The sequence below is a fragment of the Elephantulus edwardii genome, unplaced genomic scaffold (assembly GCF_000299155.1).
Source record: "Elephantulus edwardii isolate Elephantulus edwardi_28Jun2011 unplaced genomic scaffold, EleEdw1.0 scaffold00278, whole genome shotgun sequence".
In the NCBI taxonomy this organism is placed as follows: domain Eukaryota; kingdom Metazoa; phylum Chordata; class Mammalia; order Macroscelidea; family Macroscelididae; genus Elephantulus; species Elephantulus edwardii.
In genome coordinates this window covers 820,921-846,460 of record NW_006400028.1, presented here as the reverse complement: position 1 = coordinate 846,460, position 25,540 = coordinate 820,921, and the positions used below count along the sequence as shown (strand labels likewise).

The following is a 25,540-nucleotide window of genomic DNA, read 5'->3' as shown; positions in this document are numbered from 1 at the left end:
AAAGAGCAAACTACAGGACACTAGTCTCTTAATAGATTCTGTCCTTTCAAAGTGACCGGAGCACACGTGGCATGTCTTCCGTTCTAAGGCTATTCAGCAGTGACCTTTACACTCCCTTTCTCACCCACTCTACAAGTACTATTCTTGCTCTTCAATGTATGAGGAAGAATAAAGGAGATAAAGTATGCTAAAGCCTTTAGCCTAGTTCCTGACACAGAGTGGTTGAATAAGCTGTGAGGGTATGAGGCAGTATAGTGCCACAGTTAAGAGTAAGGGCTTTGGGCCAGGTAGGCCAGGACATATCTCCTTGCTTCATCATTTGCTAGCTAAGCGAACGTAGTTCAAATAACACAGTGAGTCCCAGTGTTCTCATCTGTGAAACAGGCTAATACTTAGGGAATGAGGCTTAAATAACAGGTGTCACATGCTTTGTACAGTGCTTAAGAAATGTTAATGTGAGATGGTCAGGTCCCTGGAAGTGGGCAGAATTGGGGCCACAGAGGGCAGGTTGGGGGCTTCCCAGGCTGTGGTCCTTACTTGATGGGGTAGGTCTCATCCTTGCGCCTCTGCTCCTCATGTTGAGGGACAGTTTCCCACCCAAAAGTCAGGCTCCAGTCAAAGTTGCCCCGGCTATGGACTCTGCCCTGCTGGATGGGCTTGGCGAACTGGAATGTGTTCAGGTCGATAGTGACGATGTCTGGGCTCACCACCACTGTCTCATCCTCAGCGATTCTAGCCAGGAGGGGCTCCAGCCAGCCGTGGAAACACTCACCTGTAGGCCCAGAGCAAGAGGCAGCAGTCAGGGACCTGCCTAGGCCCATCCCAGGGGAAGACCCCCTCTACTCACTCCTTGGTTACAGAGAAACAGCAGACTCCACTCTTACACCCCAGTTATTTCAGATGGAGGCAGCTTTAGAGAGGACGATGGGAGCCCTAGAAACTTCCCAACTCATAGACACCACCCTCAGGGATGGCACCTCCAGTGATCCAAGGTTTCCACTCTCTTCACCCAATAAGGTTTCAGGAGGGGGTATTTCCTTTCCCAGGGGTATTTGCCTCTTAAGTTTTCTTTCCAGCTGTAGAAGAATATGGACAGATTTTCAGTGAATTTCTGCATGGACTACTTCATTTGGTTCCCAGAGCAATAATTTCTGTTAGATGAGTAAAGTCAGAATCTTCAATCTCACTTAACAGAAGAGGAAACTGAGGCCCAGTCAGTGGCAGAGCCAGGAGGCAAAGCCAGGTCTTCTGAGTCCCATGCAGACTCTTAGGATATGTTTTTCCCTGATAAAGGTTGGGAGATATTTTGGTTTGAGACAGGATGAGAGGTCTTTCTGGCTCTGTGTAGACCTGGGAAAGTTCCATAGATGCCAGCATCAGTGGTGGTGGGGGTGCTGAACGCAGAACAAGGTTCAGATGGGAGGGGAGGGGGTCTGGAGGGAGCTGGGGGGAGGATGGAGGATCACAAGCTCATTCCTTGGGATTTTTTGGTCACTGGGAATTTGAGTATTGCTTATTTCTTCTGAAAAACCACACTGGAGTTAGAAATGACAGAGTGGGAAAGGCTAGGATGGGCCCGAGGCAGGAATGGGCTTCCGTGACGCTCCCTACGGTCCCAGCTTTCTGTCCTACCAAGGAGGACGCTGAAGCCCATTGAGAAGGCTACGGACTACACCCAGGCCTCCTGGCTGCCAGGGAGCACCCCTTTACTCACAGTGGGCATCCAGGAAGGTGAGCACCTCTGCCTGTGCCACGCTGGCCCCCAGCAGCCGGGCAGTGATTAACCCTTTCCGCTCCTGCTGCCTCACCACCCTCACGATCTGCAGCTCCTTCACATACTGGTCCAACTGCTCCTTTAAGTACTCTGTAAAGAAGGGACAGTGTCATTGTTGCCAGCTCACCACTTTGTTGCAAATCTAATCCCCTGTGGGCACCAAGCCCAGGTGCTCTCTGGGTCTCCAGCAGGCCTGCATTTTAACCCTCCGGCACCTACTTGCACTAAGCAATTCCAGTGAAGCTAAAGTGGGGACAAGGAGTGGGATGAGGGAAAGGTAGGGTGTGCAGTCAAGCCCACCTGCCATCTGAAGTTGACCCTGTCAGGGCAGTGGCCCTGCAGTGCTGGATGTGAGCCTATTTACCTAGGCACCCTCTCCAATGGCAGAATAGCACCTCAGGGCTGTGCTGCTTTGCCCTCAAGTCAATCATCTGCCCAGGCTCTCAGACCCCCTTCTTGTGTCCCTGCCCTCTCAGCCACCATCTGTCAGAGCTATGATTCTCCCCTCTTCCCTTTTCCACACCTGGAGTTAGTCTATGGACCCTAGTCTGTCAGACACTTCATGTAGAGCATACTGATATTTTGATTTCTTTCTTGGTGGGTCAGCAGTGGGAAGTCTTATCCTTATCCTCTTTATTACCTTCTCTGCATATGGTATTCTTTAAGATGAAGAAAAGACGCTTCAGGTGCTGACACCAGAGCAGGCACGGTGCTAAGGATTGGGGTACAGGGTGAGCCTGGGTCAGGTGGCCACTCTCCTAAGGAGTCATTGCCACCTGGGGGCAAGGCCCGTCAAGAGAAGGTAACAGCAGGACAGGTGATACACCTGAGCCCCCAGGAGGGAGAGTCATCCCAAGTTTCAGGGCAGGGAAAGGTTTTGAAGGGAGGAGTATTACTGCATTGAGTATCAGCTTTTTCTGAGTTGGGGCTTACTTCACAAACTTATTTCCAATCTGTAATTCTCAAAGCTTTGAAAGTAGGTCTGTTTTGAAGACATCATCCTGAAACATTCTGAATCCTGTTTTATGAACTGCAGTTTGGTTTTCCTGTGCTGTTATTCTGATTCCACCTGTGAGGGCTCGAGTGGGCTTTTCATTTTGGTCTGTGACCTTGCACTGAACACACTGTGGGTCCTGAAATCAGCTTATTGGCTTGTGTCTCTCTCACACACACACACACACACACACACACACACACACACACACACACACACATATATATCCTTAAGCACCTACTATGTGCCACTCCTTGACCTCCTTTTATGTTTACTGTCTTCTTTCATCTTCTCCATGAAGGCTGCCGAGTCCCTGGGTGATTCAGACAATTGATGTGCTCACCTTTAACCAAGGTTGGAAGTTCAGGTCCACCCAGAGGTGCCTTAGAAGAAAATCCTGTTAACCTACTTCCAGTATGTCATCTGCTGGAACCCTGTGGAACACATTTCTCCTCTGATATATGGACAGACCTTGTCTGTGGTTGCTAGGAGTCTGAGTTGACTCCATGACAACTATGGTTTTGTTATTGCTGTTGTTTTCAGTGAAATAGCAAATATCTTCCCTAGTTTTTAAAAATGGGAAAACTAGGAATCCCATAAACTATACTAAAGTGATGTGTCCAATGTCATTAAAAGAGAAAAAGGCATTTCCTAACCTGAGGATTCTTACCTCTGTAGTTTCCTCAGGCCTGCAGGGCCTTAGCCACTACCCCATGAGTGAAACCCCACAGGCAGGAGGAGAGAAAGGAACTGTATGATCTTCTTTAATTTGGGTTACTGCCCAGGATGGAGATTTGTAGGGGGAAAAAACCTTTCTGTAAATGGATGCCCCAAACTCGTCTTCCTCACTTCTGGATAGACAGCACTCCAGAAACTGTGCTGACTTATGAAAGAATTCTTCAGCAATCATCTGAGCATCATACTTCAGGAAGGAGACCTTTTGTTTGAGGCACCAGGACCTCTTGAATCAAAATTAGCTGTATGTGGCAGCTTCAGCCCACCACTCCCTCTGCAGATTATCTGCTAAAACCCTACCCAGAGCCGAAATACTATCCTGGGTAGGGAGGGGGCTGGTCTAGATCCTGTTCTCAAAGAACCCTCAGACTCCTAATCTAACTGTAGTCCCAAGTGCTGAAGGAAGAGGAAGCCCTGCCAGGAGCCTCACCTTTTCATCGTGGCTGGTGTTTTCTGGGAACCTACATAATTGTGCCCACAGGAAGTTTATAATGGTAGAGAAAACCCACGGACAAAACATCACAGGAAGTGGGTTTTGTGGTAAGAGACTGAGAAGCACTGAGCTGTGAACCTCAGGGGGTCTGAATTTTACCCAGATTCATCTTCACGCCTTCTTTCACATCTTAAGTATTAAGACTGAGCCTGAGAGGTGGGGCTCCTCTGGGACTCCCCAGAGTTCTCAGGCACTGTCCTCATGCCCTTACAGCGGAATGAGACAACTCCCTTTAATAATGCCCTTTCTGTTAGTCCTCCACCCACGTCAGCCCTGGTACACACTGGACATACAACCAAGAGCTGAGTGCACAGACACAGGTGTGCCTGCCCATACCCTTTCACACTTTCCAGATGACAGTCTCTCAAGTCAGGTTTGAAGAATGTTGAATATACCATGAAACTCCAGAAGACTGAACAAATCTGTTTTAGAAGTATGGCCTGAAGCTTCTTAGATATAAGGATAAGGAGACTTTGTCTCACATACTCAGGACATGCTATCAGAAGACCCAGTCACTGGATTAAAGGAGGTCCTCAATGAGATGGATCGACACAGTGGCTTTAACAAAGGGCTCAAACAGCAATTGTGAAGATGATTGGGCAATGTTTTGTTCTGTTGGATGAAGGGTTACCGTGAGCGGGAACCAGCTTAATGGCCCTTAATAACAATAATAACCCTGACCCTGGCCAACCTAGCTTTATTCTACATAATTCCAGTCCATGAGACCACTGTGCCCCCAACACACACTCTATCCCAGAGTTCAAAAAACTAGGTTTAAGGTTAGTCCAAGATCGATGTGTGGCTGAGCAATGTTTTAATAAATCTTAAAATAAATCCAGTCTAATGCTAAAAAAAAATTGTATGCAGATGCCTGCCAAGTGTCTCTTCCTGGCCTTGCTTATCTTTACTTCACTGTCTAGCAGAGCCAGTCATTGGCTAAAAAAGAAACTCTAGAATCTCCTCCCAAATGTACTTGATCCCCAGTCTCCTTGTGGCAGTACCAGCATCACTCTAGCTACTCAAACTAGAAGTTGTATGAGGTCTCCCTTTTCTCACCCTTCTCAGCCAGTCTTTCACCAACTCCTATCAGTTCTGTCTTTATATCCTGTTGTCATGCCAGAATAGCATCTTAACTGGTCTCCTGACTTCTACTGTATCACTCTTTCTTCGACCTATTCTTGACATAGTGGCCAAAGTTAGCAGCAGACTGTCTCTTAAAACTGTAAGTCAGATCACACAAGTCTAATTATTTTAAATGAATTAAAAAGAAATTCATACCCTCATTAGACTAGCAATGATTAAGAAGACAGAAAATTAAAAGTGCTGGCAAAGTTTTCGAGAAACTGGAACCCTCCTCCATTGCATGTTTGACTGTAAAATGGCATAACTACTGTGAAAAACAGTTTGGTGGTTTCTCAAGAAGTTGTACATAGAACTACCATATGACCTAGCAATCCCAGTCATAGGCATATGTATCCAGAAGACGTGAAGGCAGGAATACAAACAGAAATCTACACATCAGTGCTCACTGTAGCACTTTTTACAGTGGTTAGAGTTAAAAGTGAAAAACGTGGAAACTACCTAAATACCCATCAGTGAATGCATAGATTGCATTTCAACAAAATACGTGGTGGTGGTGTTGTTAGGTGCTGGTGCATCAAGTACGACTCATAGCAACTCTGTCAACAACAACTCTAAACCTGCCTTATCCTCTGCCATCCTCATGACCACTGACATGCTTGAGCCTATTTTTAGAGTAATTGTCAGTCTATTTTGTTGAGGGTCTTCTTATCTTTTGTTGACCTTTTACCTTTCCCAATATGATGTCTTTTTCCAAGGATTGGCCTTTCCTGATAACATGCCCAAAATATGTGAGGTGAAGTTTTATTCTTGCCTCTAAGGAATACCAGTTACGCACGCTTCCTCCAAGACAGGTTAGTTTGTTCTTTGGCAGTCCATAGGACATTCAAAACTTATTTCCAACACTACACTTCAAAGGCTCAATTTTTCTTCTGTCATTTCTTATTCAGTATCCATTTTCCAAAATGAACCAATATTATTCAGCCCTACAGAGGATTAAAATTTTTATGCATACTGCAACATCCATCAACTAGCCTTGAAAACTTTACGCTGAGTAAAATAAGGCACACACAAAAAAGATATATACTGTATGATCTCACCTCTATGAAATAAACAAATTAGTGCAAACTTAAAGATTATTAGTGGTTAACAGAAGTAGTAAGGAGGAGGAAAGGGGAGCTTTTGCTTAGAGAGCATTGTACTTTTGTTAATGACTGTGGAATGATTTGGAAAAGAAGAGCAATAGTGAAAGCACAACATGAAGAATTTAATCAGTGTCACTGAATTAAACAGTAGAATCATTGAATAGATGAGTGCTTTGTTGGGTATATTTCACCCCAAAGACAAATCAAACCAAACCAGATGCATAGTGAGAGCTACAAATCATGGTGAACATTATTAAGCACTGAATTGTATACATAAGTATGCCTGAAATGGCAAATGTTTGCTTGTATGTATGATACCAGAATGATACAACACAACAAATCCAAACCATCGTCATTACTTACAGAGATCTCCATGACTCAGTTCTAGGCGTCTCTGTAAACTCTCTTTGCACTAGTGCCCTTTATGCTTCTTTGCTCACTTCCCTCCAACCTCACTAGCATGCTTTCTGTGCCATCAAAACTACTAAGCCTCTGGGATTTTTATTTACTTTTACTTAGAATACTCAGAGCAGCCTTTCCTGGCCACACTGACTGAAAAAAAGAAGAAAAGAAAAAAGAAGAGAAAAAAACAGGTGTCACTGAGTAAATTTTGACTCGTAACCTGACCCTATGCATGCCAAAGCAGAACTATTTGCCACAGGATTTTTGATGGCAGACTTTTTGAGAAGTAGATCACCAGCTCTTTCTTCCAAGGCATCTCTGAGTGGATGGACACTGTCCACCTACTTTCCAGTTAGTATGTGAGCATGTTAACTATTTGCATCACCCAGGGGACACCTCACTAAAAGAGCAAATTACTCACTATCCCACAACACTGCATTCTGCCCCCCCCCATCCCCACCTTAAATAGCGCCCGTTATGATATGAAACGATTTTTTTCCCCTGTCTTCCACACTAAAAAAGTAAACTCCAGGGAGACAGAGTCATTATCCATCCTGTTTGCTGTTGTATCCCTCTGGGTCTGGCACAAGGTCTTGGACCTAGTAAATACTATGTTGTTGTTGTTAAGTGCTGTTAAGTGTTGAGTTGTAGAATGAAAGACCTAAACATGTGTATAACTTTCATCGTTTCTGCATGTTCATGTCCTTAGTAACACATCTCTTGCTTGACTTGTAAAAGACTTAGAAAAAAATGGAACTCCTTTTCTTGTAGGGAAGGCTGTCTTCTAATTTTCTGATTTTGTTTGTTTTTTTTATTCTGTTTTCCTGCTTGTCCATATTTTACCCAGTCTCAAATCTAATTGTGATGGGAAATTTTTCTAATCTCTTAGGAAGAAGAAATACACAAGCATGCTTACCTTTGGGGATATGCTGTGATTCACCTTCGTAGGTAGAGCATTTGGATGCTAGACCATAGTCTTACTGTCCAACTTTTAGGGTAAAGAGTTGACTGGCAGATAACATTTCCACTTGAGAGTGGTATATAATTATAAGGAGATAGATAGGTTGGGGTAGGCAGTGAAAGTTGTAAATACTCTAAAATCAAAACCTTAGAACAATTCATTTCCTGACATTTCTTAGAAGTGCTGGTAGCCAGAAGATGAACCATCACTTAGCTAATTCTGACAGCGAGAGGTGTAGGAGTGGCTCAGACTGGGAGAACTAGATAGTACCTCACTACCACTACTGACCACCCCGAAAAGGAGCAGAAAGTCCCGGGGAGCAGAAAATGTGCAACAAAACTCAAAATCATAAAAAAACCCCACTAAGTTTGATGGTCTGACTAGTAAGAACAAGTCTTACTGGTATTCTGGTGGGACTACCAGAACTGTGGCCCTCAGTCACCTTTTAAGCCTGGAACTGAAATCCCCTCTGTGATTCAACTTCCAGCCAAATGTCATTGTTGTGGTTTGCCATCAACTCATAGCTGACCCTCCAATGGGTTTTCAGTGGCAGTTAATTGCACGAGAGGAAACTGCCCACCTTTTCCCTATGGAGCAGCTGGTGGACTAAACCACAGAGTTTTGGGACTACAGTGAAGTTTCTTACCACTAAGCCACCAGAGCTCCCTAGTCAAACCAGGCCTGTAAAGTGGTAACACCAGGAAGGGAATGAAAATGTAATCTTTAGAAGAATCAGCCTGTAAGATCAAAAGAGCAGCATCTGTCTGGGGACAAGCTTAGAAGACAGGAAGGTACAGGAAAGATGGATGAATAGAAATTGAGAACCCTGTGAGGACTTGGGAAGAATGCTGTTACAAAGTAGGGATTATAATCAGTGCCATGACATAATGTGTATGAATTGTTGAGTGGGAAACCAAATTGCTTTATAAACTTTCACTTCAATCACAATGAGAAAGTTGAGAAAGGTGGGAGAAGGGGATATCTTGGGCTTCCCCAACATGCTCTGGTCTTTCCCCCTACGTCAGAGACAGTGCATTTCCCAACTTCAAGTCTGTCCCTTTTCCTTCCACTTCTGATTTCTCTACTTTTGCTTTCTCACAGCAACCCCTCTCTACTAACCTACCTTCTCACTGCTCCCATCTCCTTAAATGACTTGCTCAGGCTCATTGCTGGACTCTTCCAAAGCCCTGAGTATATGTCTGATCTCCCCCTCCATTTAACTAGCAAAACCCTCAAGAAGGGAAACTCAGGCTTTGGACACTGAGTACCGTTGGCCAAATGACGTGCTCATGGAGCACGTCACAGCAGGTCCTGGCTACAGATTTGGCCTGTCATGAGTGAAGTGTTGTACTGACTTTGACTCTGAATTAGGAAAGAAATAGTTCCTTAGCCTGACACTGAGCCTCTTCTCCCTGTATCAAATGCTATTGTGTTCATGGCTATAGAGCTGCTGCTGGGTGCCTGGGTAGAATAGAGAGCACGGACATTGTATTTCAGCAGAGACATGCCTTTGTGTATGTGTAATGAGAGCCACTTAATCTGATCAAATGGGCAAATATGTGGGAAATTTTATCCCACTTTGGACAACAGAGATTTCTGACCATAGGCATGAGGTTTTCCCCACCCTTCTGTCCCCACTGAGCTGAACATTGCTTAAAGTATCTCTAGAGTCTGAAAGCCTTCAATGTAGGCTTGTTCTTCCTAGGGTCCACCAACTCCTTGAAATTCCATGCCAAAAGATGTGTGGGTATGCATACTGTTGTGCATGATTGCTCACTGTTGCAGGGAAAGGAGAGCAGGACTCGGAAAAGTAAGAATGGCTGGCTTAGGTTTTTTGGGGAGTGATTTAAAGATGCTGGAATTGGACTTAAGAGAAATTCCAAGACATTAAAGGAGAGATGGCCAGAGAGAATGTGAGTATGTGTTTGGTGACCTCATAGGAGCAGGCACTTTGGAGGGTTGCTGCTAGTTATGTGCCACCAGGTGCAGGAGACTCTGACCTGAGATGCTAGACTTGCACCAGGTCACTTGTCTAATCTGGTCAGTGAGGTTGCCCAGCTGGGCACTGTATGAGCTTCCGAAATTCTCATGACAAGATGAAACAGTGGTTCAGAGAGAAGTAGCTTTCTGGAGGATAGTGGCAGTGTTAGAGGGAGAAGAGTCAGGAGAGACCCAGGATAAAGAAGAAGCCCAAGAGGCTATTTGCAAGACCCTCCTTTCTTTGTCAGATTTTGCCTTTCCCTTCTCAGAAGGCTAACCTGTGCTCTCCTTATCCACTAGATGACCCTTTTCACTGCATCTTGGTGTGTGCTTGCTTTTGCTTAGTGTTGCTAAGTATCTGCTCTCCCAGGGACAGTGTGAACTCCCTGAAGACATGGACTCCACATTGCTCATGCTTATTCCTCCTTCCCCAGCCATGGTCTTGTTTGGATAGAGCTCTGGTGTCATAGTGCATGACTTGTCAGGCTATTTGCCAAACCTTGAGCACGCCAGATGTTCCACAGGAGAAAGATGAGCAAGTCTATTCTCTTAAAGATGTACAGCCTTGGAGAACCAATGGAGGATTACTGTGATACAGAATTGACTAGGGAGCAGCAGCTCGGGGTCATCTTCTTTCACATCCCCATTACCAAGAGGCAAGAGGAAAGCTGGGGAAGGTAATGTGATGGCAATAGCTCTCTACTGGGGTTGTCCAGGGGCATAGGATAGGAACTCTCGAGTCAGTTTCTGCCAGCCTGGGAGACCCTCAGATGTCACATGCCATGGAGGAAGAAGGCTTAGCTCTGGGGAAATCCCAGTCCCACAGCCACTCTCCCAGTACTTTACTCTCAAGTGATTTTGAGAACATGCTCTCAGAACTCTGGATGCCCTGCTTCTCTTTCTGACAGTTATCCTCATCTGCCACGGGCACCAAAGTTAGCACTGTTCTGAAATAGCTCAAACACTGCCAGTGACTCCATATTTCTCCCTAAACACTTTGAGCCTGGCATGGATGTCAATATCTTTTTAGTCTCATCTTTCACAGTAAACCTAGGCGTTAGCACACCAGGTCTCCCAAAGTTCTATACATTCCTTCGTGTATCTCTTGTTATGTGCTGTTGAATCCACTCTCACTCATTGTAACCCTGTGTAAGACACAACAAAACCTTGCACAATCCTGTGTCCTCGCAATCTCCAATGTGCTAAAGCTCATTGTTGTAGTCACTGTCAGTCCATCTCGCTAAGGGCCTTCCTCTCTTTCACTGACCTTTTATCTTTCCAAGTTCTATTTATGTAGTTATATTCTGAAAATGCTTTTAATTCCCTCTTCTTTCCTAGATAATCATTCATCCATTAAGGGCAAGCTCCACCCACTGAGGGCTTCCCTGTGAGGCCTCAAACTATGTCAGGCAGAAGTAACACTCCCTGGTTCAGCCCTTCCACCGTTCATAGTTCCTATACATATAGTGGAATTGATGCTTATGGAACTCTTCCTCAACACCAAGTACCTTGTGGCATGTGAATGATCTCAGTCATTATGTGTTTTGGATCCCTGACCCATATGTGAGGGAATCAGTTGTCCTTATTTTTGGAAAATGAAACTAAGGTTCAGAGAGGCTAAGTATCATTAGTCAAGGAAGAGTCAGAACTGGGATTTGAATCCCTGGGTGTGGACTTCTGAGTCTGAGGCCTTTTCTGTTAGTGGCTGTGTTGTAAATGGTTTCCTGTCCTGGGAGGGCTGGTATCCTCTTCAGGCCAGGACCAGCTATGTTTGTCATGGTGTCTTCCAGTCCTTGGTCAGTGCCAAGCACAGGCAGGAGCTCAGTAGATGTTTATAGAATTGCCTTGAAACATGGGAAGTTTGGTGAGCAACCTCACTTACCTATTAACAACCAGAGCAAAGAGGGTTTTAGAGATAGCATATTTAAGAGAAGAATGGTGGTTTGCAAATAGGATAGAGAAAGGAAGGCCAATCTCCCCATCTGCTTTGACCTCTCCCAGCATTTCTGACTTGTGGTTGGGCTCAGCAGAGGTCCTGGAAGTCAGAACTACAAAGGTCTTGGGTACCTTTGGGCAAAGTGTGGATGAAGTTCAGGTTTTAGAAATGTCTTTGTTGGCCTCTGTCCCCTGCTGCCTTCTTTTTGTCCATTGCCTTTATAATGGGCTGTGATGCCAGGACCCAGCCTGGGGGTGATGGCCTCTTCCCTTGAGACACCCTGTCTTTATTCCCCGGGTGCCCATGTGAGACCCTGGGCCTCTCCTCAGGGCCTTTTTAGCTTTACCTTCAGTGCTGGCATCATCCACTAGTATGATCTCCTTCAGGAAGATGGCAGGGCTGGTGTGTAGGACGCTGTACACTGTTCGCAGAAGTGTGGACCAGGCCTCGTTGTGGAACACGATGATGACACTGGTGGTGGGCAGTCGGGGGCAGCGCCGGAACTTCTGGTCCACACACCTAGAGGGATAAAAGTGCAGACAGTCCCTGTGAGCTCCTCAGGTGGAGAGGACTCTGCCCAGATACTATCACCACCTTCTGCTCTTCTGAACCAGCAGCTACAGTCCCTGTCGTCCAAAATATTATGCACTCCCTGCCCCCAGCTCAGATCCCTAGTGCTGCAAAAGGTTAACGTACTTGGCTGCTGATGGAAAGGTTGGATATTCAAGTTCACCAGCAGCACTTTGGAAGAAAGGCCTGAAGGTTGTTGTTAGGTGTCACTGAATCAGCTATGACTCATAGGGACCCTGTGAACAAACAACAGATCTGAATCTCGCCCTATCCTGTGCCATCCTCAGCATCTCTCATATACTTGGATCCCTTGTTACAGTCACTGTGTCAATCCATCTTGTAGAGGGTTTTCCTGTTTTTGGCTGACCTTTCCAAGCATGATGTCTTTTCCCAAGGACTGACCCTTCCTAACAACATGCCCAAAATATGTGAAATGAAGTTTCACCATCTTTGCCTGTACGGAGTACCCTGCTTTCATTTTGCTTAAGACATATTTGTTTGTTGTAGACCTACCATAGTTGTTTTTTTCCCCCTTATATATATATAGCACACCCACATACATAACCTGCCAAGCATAAATAACAAACATGAGGTTTGTAGGAAGAAGGAGAAAAATTAATAATGCACACCTTATTTGTTGAATATACAATAATTTCAAGAAATCAGGCATTGAAAACTCTATGAATAGTTCTACTCTGACACACATGAATTAGAACTGACAGCAGCTGACTGGCTTAACTAGACCCTGACTCACTCTGAGAAGCCCTGGTGCTGTTGCAGGTAATGTATTGAGCTATTAACTGAAAGGTCAGTGGTTTGAATACAACAGCTGCTTCACAACAGAAAGATGGGATGTCTCCTATAAAGATTTATAGGCTCAGAAACCAGAGGGAGGGTTCCTGTGAATTCTAGTAGACTGTCCAACAGTGGATTTTGGTTTCTGACTCACTCTGTGTTTGCCACCTGTCTCTGAGCCTCGTTACTGGTCCTCACTAACCCACTCTAAAACCCATATCCATAGAGATGGGCCCTTTTGCTGTGATACTGAGGGTTCACTTATCTGTTTCTTGCTATCAGGCTGGAAGCTCCCAGAGCTAACTCCTTCTTCTTCAATAATATATGCGCTGTGATCCAATCTAGAGGTCTTAGAGGGGTAAGCAATATTGGCAAAATTGTCATCTGAGCAAAGTAACTACAATTTCCATACTTAACGAGAAGAAAAAGCCCCTTTCTCTACAATATGTGTTACTATTGTTAAGTACTGTTGAATCAGAACTGACTCCTAACTGACTTTCAAGTGGATTTTCAGAGGCATTTAATTGCACAGGAGAAGTTTGCCCTTCCTTCTCCCTCAGAGCAGCTGGTAAGTTTGAACCACATGCCTTTAAGATTGCAGCACAGCTTCTTACCACTAGACTACCAGGCTCCCTCTACAATATATGTTGTTATTAGGTGCTGGGGAGGCAATTATGGCTTCTTGTGACCCTATGTAAGGACAGTCAGTATAGCTCCTTAGCTCTCAAGGGATCATTTGGCCTCACATCCTTTCTTTTATTTTTTTTTTGTCCTTTAAAAAAATTTGTATTAGTTTTTTTACAAAATTCAAATACATTGTTTTTCAGACCAGATTCTTCCAAATTCCCTCACCCCCAACCATCAAATTGTACAACCCCGTGATTAATCCCCCCTCCCCCTGCACAACCTCATCCCTCTGCTTCCACTCCCCGCCCCTTGGATCCTCATACTCATTCTACAATAATGGTTTTATACAATATTTATCTTTGTGGGACTGAGTTGGTTCACTCAGCATGATGTTCTTCAGTCTCTCCCGAGTTAGGTAATAATTTACAAAATCATCGCTCCTGAGTGCTGCATAGTATTGTTAAGAATGCACCATAATTTCTCAATCCATTCAATTGTGGTTGGACATCTGATCTATTTCCATGTTCTTACAATGGTGAATAATGCTGCTATGAACACTGATGTACAGGTCTCTGTTTGTGCCTCAGTTCTCAGTCACACTCTTTCTTAACCACATGTGCTTGTCAGAGAGACTGCTCATGGGCCCTCCAGAGGTGACTCCTAAACATCCTCAATTGGCTGCCCTCATACCCAATACCCTTCTTTGCTGAAGGTTTCTTCATTTCCACTGGCTCCTTTTTCTGGGGAATAATACTTGTTCCATGTCTGAGGTCCCCACAGTCATAGCCCAAAGGAATAATGAATTTGGTGATGGGGCTACCATAGAGAAAAGGCAAAAAAGGCTAAAACTCAGTCAAGAGGATAGAGTCTAAATGACAAAGACACAAAGTCTAAGTTAAGGACAGTGAGACCATAGCCATGGCTGTGAGATGCCCGCAGCTCAGAAATGTAAGCGCTGGTTTTCAGTATCGAAACCCAGTGCTGTCAAGTTGATCCTGACTCATAGTAGCCCTTCAGGACAGAATAGAACTGTCCCATAGGGTTTTCTAAGGTTATAAATCTTTAAAGAAGCAGACTGCCTCATCTTTCTCCCACAGAGCAGCTTGTGGGTTAGGTTGGAACTGTGGGCCTGGGAGTTAGTAACCAAATGTTTTAATCACCATACTACCAAGACTTTTTTACTATAGAAAATATAAACAAGTGCCAGATAAATTAGGGATGAATTCATGGCCCCATGGGACTTCAGTGAAGGAAGCCAGGAGGTGTGGCGTGTCCCTGATCCCCAGGGCTGCTCTCGGGAAATGCTCTCCAGCCCAGCAGCCCAGCACTGGAGTTCCACAGCCTTGGGAAATGCAAGGCACCATAATCACAGCCTTAAATTAGTATTTCCCCGATGTGTGGCTTCTCTGTGCCAGGTCCAAGTCCCAGCTCTGTATTCTGCCACCTTCATAACCTGTCAGCTTCACTCCTGCTGCTCTCCCTAAGCCCATTGCTGTTGTTATGTACTGTGGAGACAGCTATGACTCATAGAGACCCTATGCACAATAGCTCCAAACCCTGTTCTGAGTCAATCTCACTATCTGTGACACACCTACCCTCATTACCCTAGTTATTATATCCATCTCATCGGGGGTCTTCTTCTCCTCTCAACTGTCTCTCAACCCTTCCAAGCATGATATCCTTCACCAAAGACTCATTCCTCCTGGCAACATGCCCAAAGTTTGTGAGGAAGAGTCTCATAACCCTTGTCTCCAAGGAGCAGCTTGGTATCACCTTCCCCAGGGCAGACCTGTTCATGCTCTTGGCAGTCCATGATATGTTCAAGACTCTTCTTCTAAGCACCTAGGTTCACTATAATACTGTTGAACCCTAAACCCAAGAGATCAAAGAAAGTGGTCAGAAGGATGAGTATAAAGCTTAGAGGCAATATCACCCATACTATAAAATCCCCTTCTGTACTTGACTGTAGAAGAAACCTTTGGTCACACTAGAGGGTTCTGTTTGGCTAATAACCAAAAATTGAACTACCCAGATCTTATAATCTACTTCTGAAAGATCATAGCCATTGAAACCCTGTGGAGCACAGTTCTTGGACAAACAAGGGGTTGCTCTGAGTTAGGGATGACTTGATGGCATTTACCCGTTAGGGGGACTGCTGATAGTTACACTTAATCATAGCTTTGGCAGAGCCCTGTTCTCATCCCAGGATTTTGGTCCTACTTACTCAGGTGGCCGGGTGTCTGGTCCTAGTGCCCTCTGCAGGGAAATCCGGTCACTGGCAAAGGCATTGAAGCAGTGCTTCTTATAGCCCTCCTCTTTCTCCCGGGTCTCTTGAGAGGTCCATGTGCTCTTCTCAAATGCTTTTCCATCTGCCCCAGGACTGTTGGGATCCTGTGGAGGACGTTCCCAGAAGGGCTTTAGCTCAGTTGGGGCATAGAATCCAGGCAGGCAGGACTGGTTTGCGGATATCATGGACTCTTGGGGCTCTGGAGCCTTGATCTGGAGTTTGGGCATTGAATCTCTAAGGTTGTTCACAGCCCCCAGCATGAGGTCCAGGACGTGATCTTTCTGACTCACTAGGGACTTTAGCCATGGTTTGTCTGTGGCTTGTTCTCTGTTGCTTACGTCCCTTTGCAGGATGAAGAGAAAAAGCACAAAGGCGCTGCCCACCACGGCCAAGCGCAGGGGCATGTAGCGTCTACGGAGGAGCCACATCCTCTAGAATCAGCGCTGGGCCCACCTAGGAGACAGCTCTGTGTGTGGTGGTGGCCACACCTTTGGACCTTAACCTGTAAAGGGAAAAGAAGAAAGATAAATAAGGCAAGGAAGGGGTGAGTAGGGAGCAAGAGGTATGAAGTTTGAGTCCCGGGTTCTGTCGTTCCATAGTGGCATTCCCTTAGTCAATAACTTAACTTCGTAAATTCCCTTCATCTATAAAATGAAGTGACCGGGCTTAGTGTTTCTTTCCTGCACTAAGATTCTGAGCTTCTTGGATCTAGAGAAACTAGAATATGGAAACACTACAGCCAACATTACTCTTGTCTCACACATGGCATTCAAATGTACATTGTTCATGCACAAAGTAGCTCTAGTTTTTGAAACTATTGTCATAATGAGAAATGTTGGATAACAAGATAGTTGAAAAGTAAGGAGTAAGTGTAGTCATACTATGGAACAGTCTAAGCCATAATGGTGAGTGAAAAAGCAAGTTGCAGAAGAATAATATACTATGCTTCCATTTATATAAAAGTAAAATACATGTTAATGGAAAATGATGTTATTTAAGAATTAAATATGTAGTAAAGCTAAGAAGACAAAGATTCTCACTACTGGACCAATTGGCAGCAACAGGATGGATGCTGAAGAGATTGTTCAGTTTTAGTTTGCTTGGCTCCGCAGTCAACACTCTTGGCACCAGCAGTCAGGAAATTAAAGAAGTATTGTGATGGAAAAGTCTGCTGTTAGGGACCTTTCCAAAGTACTGAAGAGCAATGGTGTCTCTCTGGAGACTAAGGTGCATCTGATACAGGCCATAGTCTTTGCAATCACTTGTTATGCATCAGAGAGCTGGACAGTGAGTAGGAAGGATAGAAGAAGAATTGATGCCTTTGGGCTGTGGTGCTGGAGAAGAGTGTTGAATGTACCATGGACTGCTAAGAAAGCAAACAGGTTCATCCTGGAGAGGGTTAAACCAGGATGCTCCTTGGAAGCAAGGATTCTAAGGCTTCGTCTGACATACTTTGGACATGTTGCAAAGAGGGACCAGTCCTTGGAGAGGGATATCACACTTGGGAGGGTAGTGCAGGAGGGGAAGACCCTCTATGAGGTGGATTGATTCAATGACTGGTGTAATCAGGTTGGGTGTGTCTGAGACAGTGAGATTGGCACCGGACAGAGCAGGTTTAGGGCTGTTGTACATAGGGTCGCTATGAGTCACAATCGACTCAATGGCACATAACAACAACAACAACAAGAAAGCTATAAAGGAAACTAATGGGATGGTAAACCCAAACTTTCTGAATAGGAAAGAATGGTATAAGAATAAATATGAGCATGAAGGGGACCTTTTTCAAAAACACTGTGAGAGAGCTTCTTCTAAAGTAGTGATGATGGCTCCTGGTCATACTTCTTTATACCCTGTTGCTGGAGAGTGCTGTTAAGTTGATCCTGACTCATGCTGTTGTAAGGTGCCATGGAGTCAATTGCGACTCACAGAAACCTTATGAACAACAGATCTGAACCTTGCCCTATCCTGTACCGTCCTCATCTCTAATGAGCTTGATTGAGCCCATTGTTTTAGTAACTGTGTCAATTTACTTTTTGAATCCATTTATTCTCTTTCTCTACCCTCCATTTTTCCCAGCATGATGTCTTTTTCCAAGGACTGGTCCTTCCTAACAACGTTCCCAAAGTATGTGAAACAAAGTTTTACCATCCTTGCTTCTAAGAAGCACCTTAGTTCAAGGCAGATTTGTTTGCTCTTTTAGCAGTCCATGAGTGTATTCTCTAACACCACAGTTCAACAGCATTGATTCTTCTTCTGTCATCCTTATTCATTGTCCAACTTTAACAGCATAAGAAGCAACTGGACATATCATGGTTTGCATTAGACACACCTTGATCTTTAATGTGTCATCCTTGCTCTTTAACACTTTGGAGGGGTCCTTACAACATGTCTTTTGATTTCTTGATTGCTGCTCTCATGGATACTGATTGTGGAGTCAAGTAAAAGGAAATTTTTGACAACTTTATTCTTTTTTCCACCTATTAATAATGTTGCCTATTGCTTTAGCAGTAAGAATTTCCCCCCTTTGCTGTTTACATGTAATTCATATAGAAAGCAAAAATCTTCATCAGCAAGTGATTCACATCTTCTTCACTTTATGCAAGTAAAGTGGTGTCATCTGCATAACCGAAATGGCTGATGAGTCTTCCTCTAATCCTGATGCCACATTCTTCTGCGTATTGTCCAGCTTCCGGAATGGTATACTCAGCATACAGATTGAATAGGTATGGAGAAAGGATACAATCTTGATGCTCAACTTTTTTGATTTAAAACCATGCAGTATTTCTTTGTTTAGAGAACAGCGTCTTGGTCTATGTATAGATTTCACATGAGCACAATTAACTGTTCTTATAATCCCATTCTTTTCAATGTTAGCTATAATTTGTTGTGATCCACACAGTAAAGTACCTTTGCATAATCAATAAAATACAAATAAACATCTTTTTGAAATCCAGTGCTTTCAGCCATGATCCATCTGATATCAGCAATGATAACCCTCATTTCACAGACTCTTTTAAATCTAGCTTGAATTTCTGGCAATTCCCTATCTATGTACTGTTCCAGTTATTTTTTCAATAATCTTCAGCAAAATTTTACTTGCATGCAGTATTGATGATGATGTTGTTGTTATATGCTGTCAAGTCGCCTGCGATTCATAATGACCCTCTATGGACAACAGCCCTAAACCTTGTCCTATCCTGAGCCAATCTCACTGCCTCTGACACACCTACACCTATTACCCCAGTCACTGTATCAGTCCATCTCATCGAAAGTCTTCCTTTCCTGCACTGTCCCTCCACCCTCCTAAGCATGATGTCCCTCTCCAAGGACTAGTTCCTCTTTGCAACATATCCAAAGTATGTTAGATGACCTTCTGAATCTTTGCCTCCACGGACCAGCCTAGCTTCACCCTCTCTAAGACAAACCTGTTCATTTTCTTAGCAATCCATGGTATATTCAATACTCTTCTCCAACACCACAGCTCAAAGGCATTAGTTTTCCTTCTGTCATCCCTAATCATTGTCTAGCTCTCTAATGCATAGCAAGTGATTGCAAAGACCATGGCATGTATCAGGCACATCTTAAGTCTCCAGACTGACATTGTTGTTGCTCTTCAGCACTTTAGAGAGGTCTCTAAACACAGACTTGCCAATTGCAATGTTGTTGTTATGTGCCATCAAGTCGCTTGCAACTCATAGTGACCCTATGTACAACAGCCCTAAACTCTGCTCTGTCCTGTGCCAATCGCACTGTCTCTGACACTCCCATCCTGATTACCCCAGTCACTGAATCAATCCACCTCATAGAGGGTCTTCCCCTCCTTCACTGTCCCTCCACCCTCCCAAGCATGATGTCCTTCTCCAAGGACCAGTCTCTCCTTACATGTCAAAGTATATTAGATGCAGCCTCAGAATCCTTGCCTCCAGGCAAGCTCTGGTGGCCTATTGGCAGGAAACTGCACTGCAATCCCAGAGGTGCACAGTTCAAATCCACCAGATGCTCTGCTGAAGAAGGAGGAACAATCGCCTCCTGTACCAGTCAGATCTAATTTGATGGTACACACATTAAATAAATAAATAAACTTTAAAAAAAAAGAATCCTTGCCTCCAAGGAGACACCCAGTTTAACCCTTTCCAGGATGAATCTGTTTGTTTTCCTAGCAGTCCATGGTACTCTCAATACTCTTCTCCAGCACCACAGCTCAAAGACATCAATTCTCCTTCTATCCTCCTTGGTCATTGTCCAACTCTCTGATGCATATAACAAGTGATTGCGAAGACCATGGCCTGTATCAGATGCACCTTAGTCTCCAGGGAGACACCATTGCTCTTCAGTACTCTGGAGAGGTCCCTAATAGCAGACTTTCCCATGGCAATGCGCCTTTTAATTTCCTGGCTCCTGGTACCAAGAGTGTTGACTGTGGAGCCAAGCAAACTAAAGCTGTGTACAATCTCAATCTCTTCACCATCCATCCTGATGCTGCCAATTGGTCCAGTGGTGAGAATCTTTGTCTTCTTGACATTGAACCTCAATCCATATTGGAGGCTGCAGTCCTTGACCCTCTGCAGCAAGCGCTTCAGGTCCTCCTCAGTTCCAGCAAGCAGGGTTGTATCATCTGCATAATGCAGATTGTTGATAGGTCTTCCACCAATCTTGACCCCACATTTCTCATCATAGATCCCAGCCTCCTGGATAATCTGTTCTGCATACAGGTTGAAAAGGTATGGAGATAGGACGCATCCCTGGCGTAATTTCCTGGCTGCTGGTGCCAAGAGTGTTGACTGTGGAGTCAAGCAAACTAAAGCTGTGAACAATCTCAATCTCTTCACCATCCATCATTTTGCTGCCAATAAACCCAGTGGTGAGAATCTTTGTTTTCTTGATATTGAGCCTTAATCCATACTGAAGACTTCAGTCTCTGACCTTCCACAGCAAGCGCTTCCTCAGTTTCAGCAAGCAGGGATGTGTCATCTGCATAACGCAGATTGTTGATGAGTCTTCCTCCAATCCTAATGCCACATTTTTCCTCTTAGAGCCCAGCCTCCTGGTTAATCTGTTCTCCATAAAGATTGAAAATGTATGGAGATAGGATACATCCCTGGCATACACCCTTCCCACTTTTGAACCATGCAGTGTTTCCTTGCTCTGTTCTGACAACTGCCTGCTGGTCCAAGTATAGTTTTTGCATTAACACTATCAAGTGTTCTGGGATTCCCATTCTTCTCAGAGTTAGCCACGGTTTGTTTCCACAGAGTCAAACATCTTTGCATAATAAATGAAACACAGATAAGACATTCTTCTGGTACTGCCTGCTTTCAGCCAAGATCCATCTAACATTAGCTACAACATTCCTAGTACCACGACCCCGTCTAAACCCAGCCTGCACTTCTGGTAGTTCTGTTGATGTGTTGTTCTAGTTGTTTTTGGATATTCTTCAGCAGAATCTTGTTTACATGTGATATTAATGATATTGTTCAATAATTTCCACATTCTGTGGGATCACCTTTCTTTCCACACTATTGTATTATCTCTTTTAGTGAATGGAAACAAAGAGGGATTTCTTCCAGTCAGTTGGTCAGAAAGCTGTCTTCCAAGTTTCTTGGCAGAGGCTCATCATGACACCATATACCCTAGATATATTTTACAAACATCTAAAAAAAAAATTTTACAAACATCTTTTTTACCTCCTTATATAAAATACTTTTTTTGTGGCAAAACAGACATAAATTTTGCTGTACCTCCTCATATTTAATGAAAAGAATTTGAAAGCATTCTAAGATCTCATGATAGCACCTTCCGGTCAGAACTAGAATGCTTCTACTCCCCAGGCATGTGGTCCCTTGGCTCAGAGGATGGATGAATGCTTGCAAAACTTTCTGTGAAAGCTCTGGGAGTGTAGGGCCACTGGTTAAATGCCTGCTGGTGGCAACTCTGGACACCAGTCCCAGTTCTGCCCCTTCTAGTAATAGCACCTACTTCCTAGTGTTGTTTTAAGGATTAAGTTCAATAAACTCATTCATGAAAAAAGCTTACCTGTCTCTACACTTGGTAAATTCTCAAAAAGTGTTAGTTTTTTTTGTCATTAGCAGTTTTTTGACCCTTAAGTAAATTACCGCGGCCTCATTTTCACCTATAAAAGGAGAGTAACTAATACCTAACTTACAGGGCTGTGGTGAGGATTAAATTAGATAATATACATACAGTACCACAATCTTTATGCAAATGACATTCATGTTATCAGGTTTTTATAAATAATTCAGGTAACCTCTTGCATTATTTTTTAGGGTGCACTATTTTCTATGCTTATTATTTATATGTGTACCTGTGTGGACATATTATATGCAAAAACAGGGTAGCTGGTATATACCAAGAGTTCAGAAAATGGTATAAATTAATTCTATTATAATTAATAAGTCCCTATTCAGTTTTCCAGCAATTATCCTTAAGCACCTGGCCCTTGACCAAAGCCCTACTTGTCACTCTTCAGCATGCCTTACTTCTAAGTAACTCCAGTAGAGCTGTTTCAGGATGTTATTTAAATACACAGGCTCCTGTTACTGAGAAACCTTGTGTTTGAAGTCATCTGGATCTAGGGATACATGGCACTATGTTTTCAAGGGGCAGTAGGATTAATTCTCAGCAAGGGAGATAAGTGGTTTGTTTTGTAACATCAGAATCAGCAGAAGTAGAAAAAAATCATATCAATGAAAATAATTTTGAGTGTCTCGTTTGTATCAGAGAGCTCTGGTGGCATGGTCTGTAGAGGAATTGCATTGTTAACTCAAAGGCAGGGCTTCTTTGGTGGTTTGACTTCACCAGAGGCTCTATAGGAGAAAGATGGGCAATCTCCTCCTATACAGGTTAGAGCACTGGAAAATCCACTGGAGGGTCAGCTATGAGTCGATTTTGACTTGACAGCAATGAGTGAAACTCTGTATTGGGTGTTGTCTCAGGGACAGGAGAGGATATGTGTTCATTCTGTTTCTGTCTGTTAAATGCCTATGGCAGATATTCTGCAAGATGTCGGAATACAGAGATGAGCAAACTCGGCCCTCAAGTTGCATACAGCGGCTGGCAACTCAGACTTTAAGCTGAAAGATCACTCGGTAAGAAGAAAGCATGGGAGAGGGAACTCAGCTGCCAAGGGAAGAGAAAGCACAGGAAACTCAGCAATTGGAGCTAGAAGGGCATCTGTGAAGAAGTCCTGCAGAAAGACAATCTTGGGCTAGCCCTAACCTGTGAGCAGGAGTTGCAGGCTCGGAAGGCACATTTTGGAGGGAACAGCATATGCACACACCCAGAGGTATAAGTTAGCACAGTCAACCAGAGCAATGCATGTAGTTTGGTATGGCAGGAATATGAAGGGTGGTGGGAATAGGCAATGATGGACCTGGAGAGGCAGCGGTAGCCAAATCATGAGGGCCTTGTATATTATGCTACAGAATATTCCTTTGACTTGTGGTGGTGGGAAGCAATAAAGGATCTTCTGGGAACCAAGCATTACAGAAAGAACAACATGACCACTATGTGGAGGGTGTCTGGCAGATAGACCTGATTGGCAGCTGGATGGCCACTTAAGAGAGGGTTGAGGGTCTGATTGAAGATAGTAGCAATGCTGATGGCAGAAGTAAGATGTGATGCTAGGAAAATTCTCTCGGGTGATGGGGTGGAAAAATTTACCCCAGCAGGAACACAGGTAGAATAAGAAGGTATGAGACACAATTTCTTTCCGCAAGGAATTTTGAAAACCAGAACTGACAGCACTGAATCCAGGAAAGGGTTATGAGCAGGTAAAAGAGCTTTCTTTCTTTCTTTCCTTTTTTTTTTTTTTTGGGTAACACATCACTCTTGGAAGCAGGAATGGCATCCACTTCCATAATAGCTTGCCTCTGGAAACCCTATGAACCTGGAGAAAGGACGAAAGTTATACAGGTGTCCAGGACTTTTGTTCATAGAGTCGTTATGATTCTTCTACAACTCAATGGCTCTTAACGACAACAACAACAGCACAGAGAGAGAGAGAGCAGTTGGCCTAGCAGACAGAAAGTCATGCTCCTAATACAAAAGTGGGTGACTCTACTCTGCCATGGCCCTCAGGCCTGCCTTTAATTGTTTTTGCTGAAACATTCTTCTAGGGAGTGTAACCTCTGTATGTCCACTTGCTGTACAGAGGTAACTCATGGTTGCTGTGAAGCTGAACACTGTGACACTGATGAGTCACATGCCTTAATGGTTACCCATGGTGGACAGTGTTTGGTGAAGCTCCCCAATTAAAACAAGCTTAGAAGCAGGAGTAGCATCCACTTCCACAATATCTTGCCTCTGGAAACACTGTGAACCTGGAGAAAGGATGAAAGTTATACAGGTGTCTAGGACTTTCGTTCATAGGGTCGCTATGAGTCGCCTACGATTTGATGGCACTTAACAACAACAATTTCCTTTACTATATCCATCACCTCTACCTCATTTTTTTAATATTTTTTGTTTTTTAAAAATTGTTATTAATTTTAATGAAAATTTACAGAGACTGAATTTCCATTCATTCATTGTTGTACTTTTCTCTCTGCCCACCCCTCCCCTCCAGTTCATTCTTCTCTTTGAAAAAGAAAAGAAAAATTCTTTTATTGTTATACAATCCCTCCCCCCAAGTCCACTCTACTATGCAGCCTTTGTTCTGGACTCCTGTCATGACAATAATACCTAATCATATATACCTTTTAAACAGTTCTCTCTCTCATCTATTCCAATGCAATAAACATAATTTATCCCATCTTTCTCAGTCTCCCTTGCAACCCCAATGTCAGTCCCGTTTTATAACAGTGGCACTATGCAGTTGTCCTTTTGTGACCGAGATATTTCACTCAGCATAATGTCCTTCAGGGTCATCCATGTAAAAGAGCTTGCTTTCTTCACTGAATAGCTTTTCGATTTTAGATCCTGCCAGTACTGCTAATTAAAAATGAACACAATTATATCTTAATAATAGCCTAGTAAATATCAAGTAGAGAAAAAGGGAAAGTTCCTTGTGGGCTTGACGAAGCCTTCAAGGGAGATGGGAATTCAGGAGAGGCAGTTTCCTGTCCTGGGGTCAAAACTAGGGGTTCTATTTGACCTAGACATTTCATTAGTTCTGGTTCTGTCTCAGCAAAGTCCAATCAGAGGGTCAGCACACCAGAAGCACTTTTGACTTGAGTATGTTGAACTATCCTGTGGCTACATCTTCCGTAGTAATTTCTGTCCACCCTCCCTCTCCAGCAAGAAAGAGAGAATGCAGAAACAAAAGCTTAATAATAGCTTCTTGTTGTTAAGTGACCTTGAGGCAAGTACGATTCACAGTGACTCTATAAATAACAGATCTGAACCCTGTCCTATTCTGAGTCATCTTCATCATTTCTGACATATTTAAGCCCATTGCTGCAGTCACTGTGTCAATCCATTTGGTTGAAGATCTTCTTTTTTGCCATCCTTTCACCTTTCCAAGCATGGTGTCCTTCTCCAATGAATAGTCTCTCCTAACAACATGCCCAAAGTATGTGAGATGAAGCTTTATTGTCTTCGCCTCCAAGGAGCACTCTGGCTCCACCTTCTCCAGGATGTATCTGTTTGTTCTTTTGGCATGGGATATTCAGTCATCTTCTTCAGTACCACAGTTCATAATAATAGAAAAGAAGAAAAACAATAAGCAGAAAAAGAATAGTTTAATTACCAGCTATTGCCAGTGCTCCAAACTCACCTCCAGAAAGGTTTCCTGGACTGACCAC

The 25,540-nt window shown here is 43.8% G+C and overlaps 1 protein-coding gene across 1 annotated transcript in view; it reads right to left on the bottom strand.

Moving 5' to 3' along the window:
• Nucleotides 1-16,210, bottom strand: part of GALNT6 (UDP-N-acetyl-alpha-D-galactosamine:polypeptide N-acetylgalactosaminyltransferase 6 (GalNAc-T6)) — a 29,522-nt gene extending 13,312 nt beyond the window's left edge. Inside the window, exons 1-4 of the mRNA XM_006900215.1 lie at nucleotides 15,717-16,210; nucleotides 11,847-12,019; nucleotides 1,715-1,864; nucleotides 538-772 (exon numbers count right to left, since the gene is read on the bottom strand). Of these exons, the coding sequence (XP_006900277.1) occupies nucleotides 538-772; nucleotides 1,715-1,864; nucleotides 11,847-12,019; nucleotides 15,717-16,207 (1,049 nt within the window). The 5' untranslated portion in view covers nucleotides 16,208-16,210. The remainder of the gene's footprint in view (nucleotides 1-537; nucleotides 773-1,714; nucleotides 1,865-11,846; nucleotides 12,020-15,716) is intronic.
• Between the last annotated feature and the right edge of the window lie 9,330 nt (nucleotides 16,211-25,540).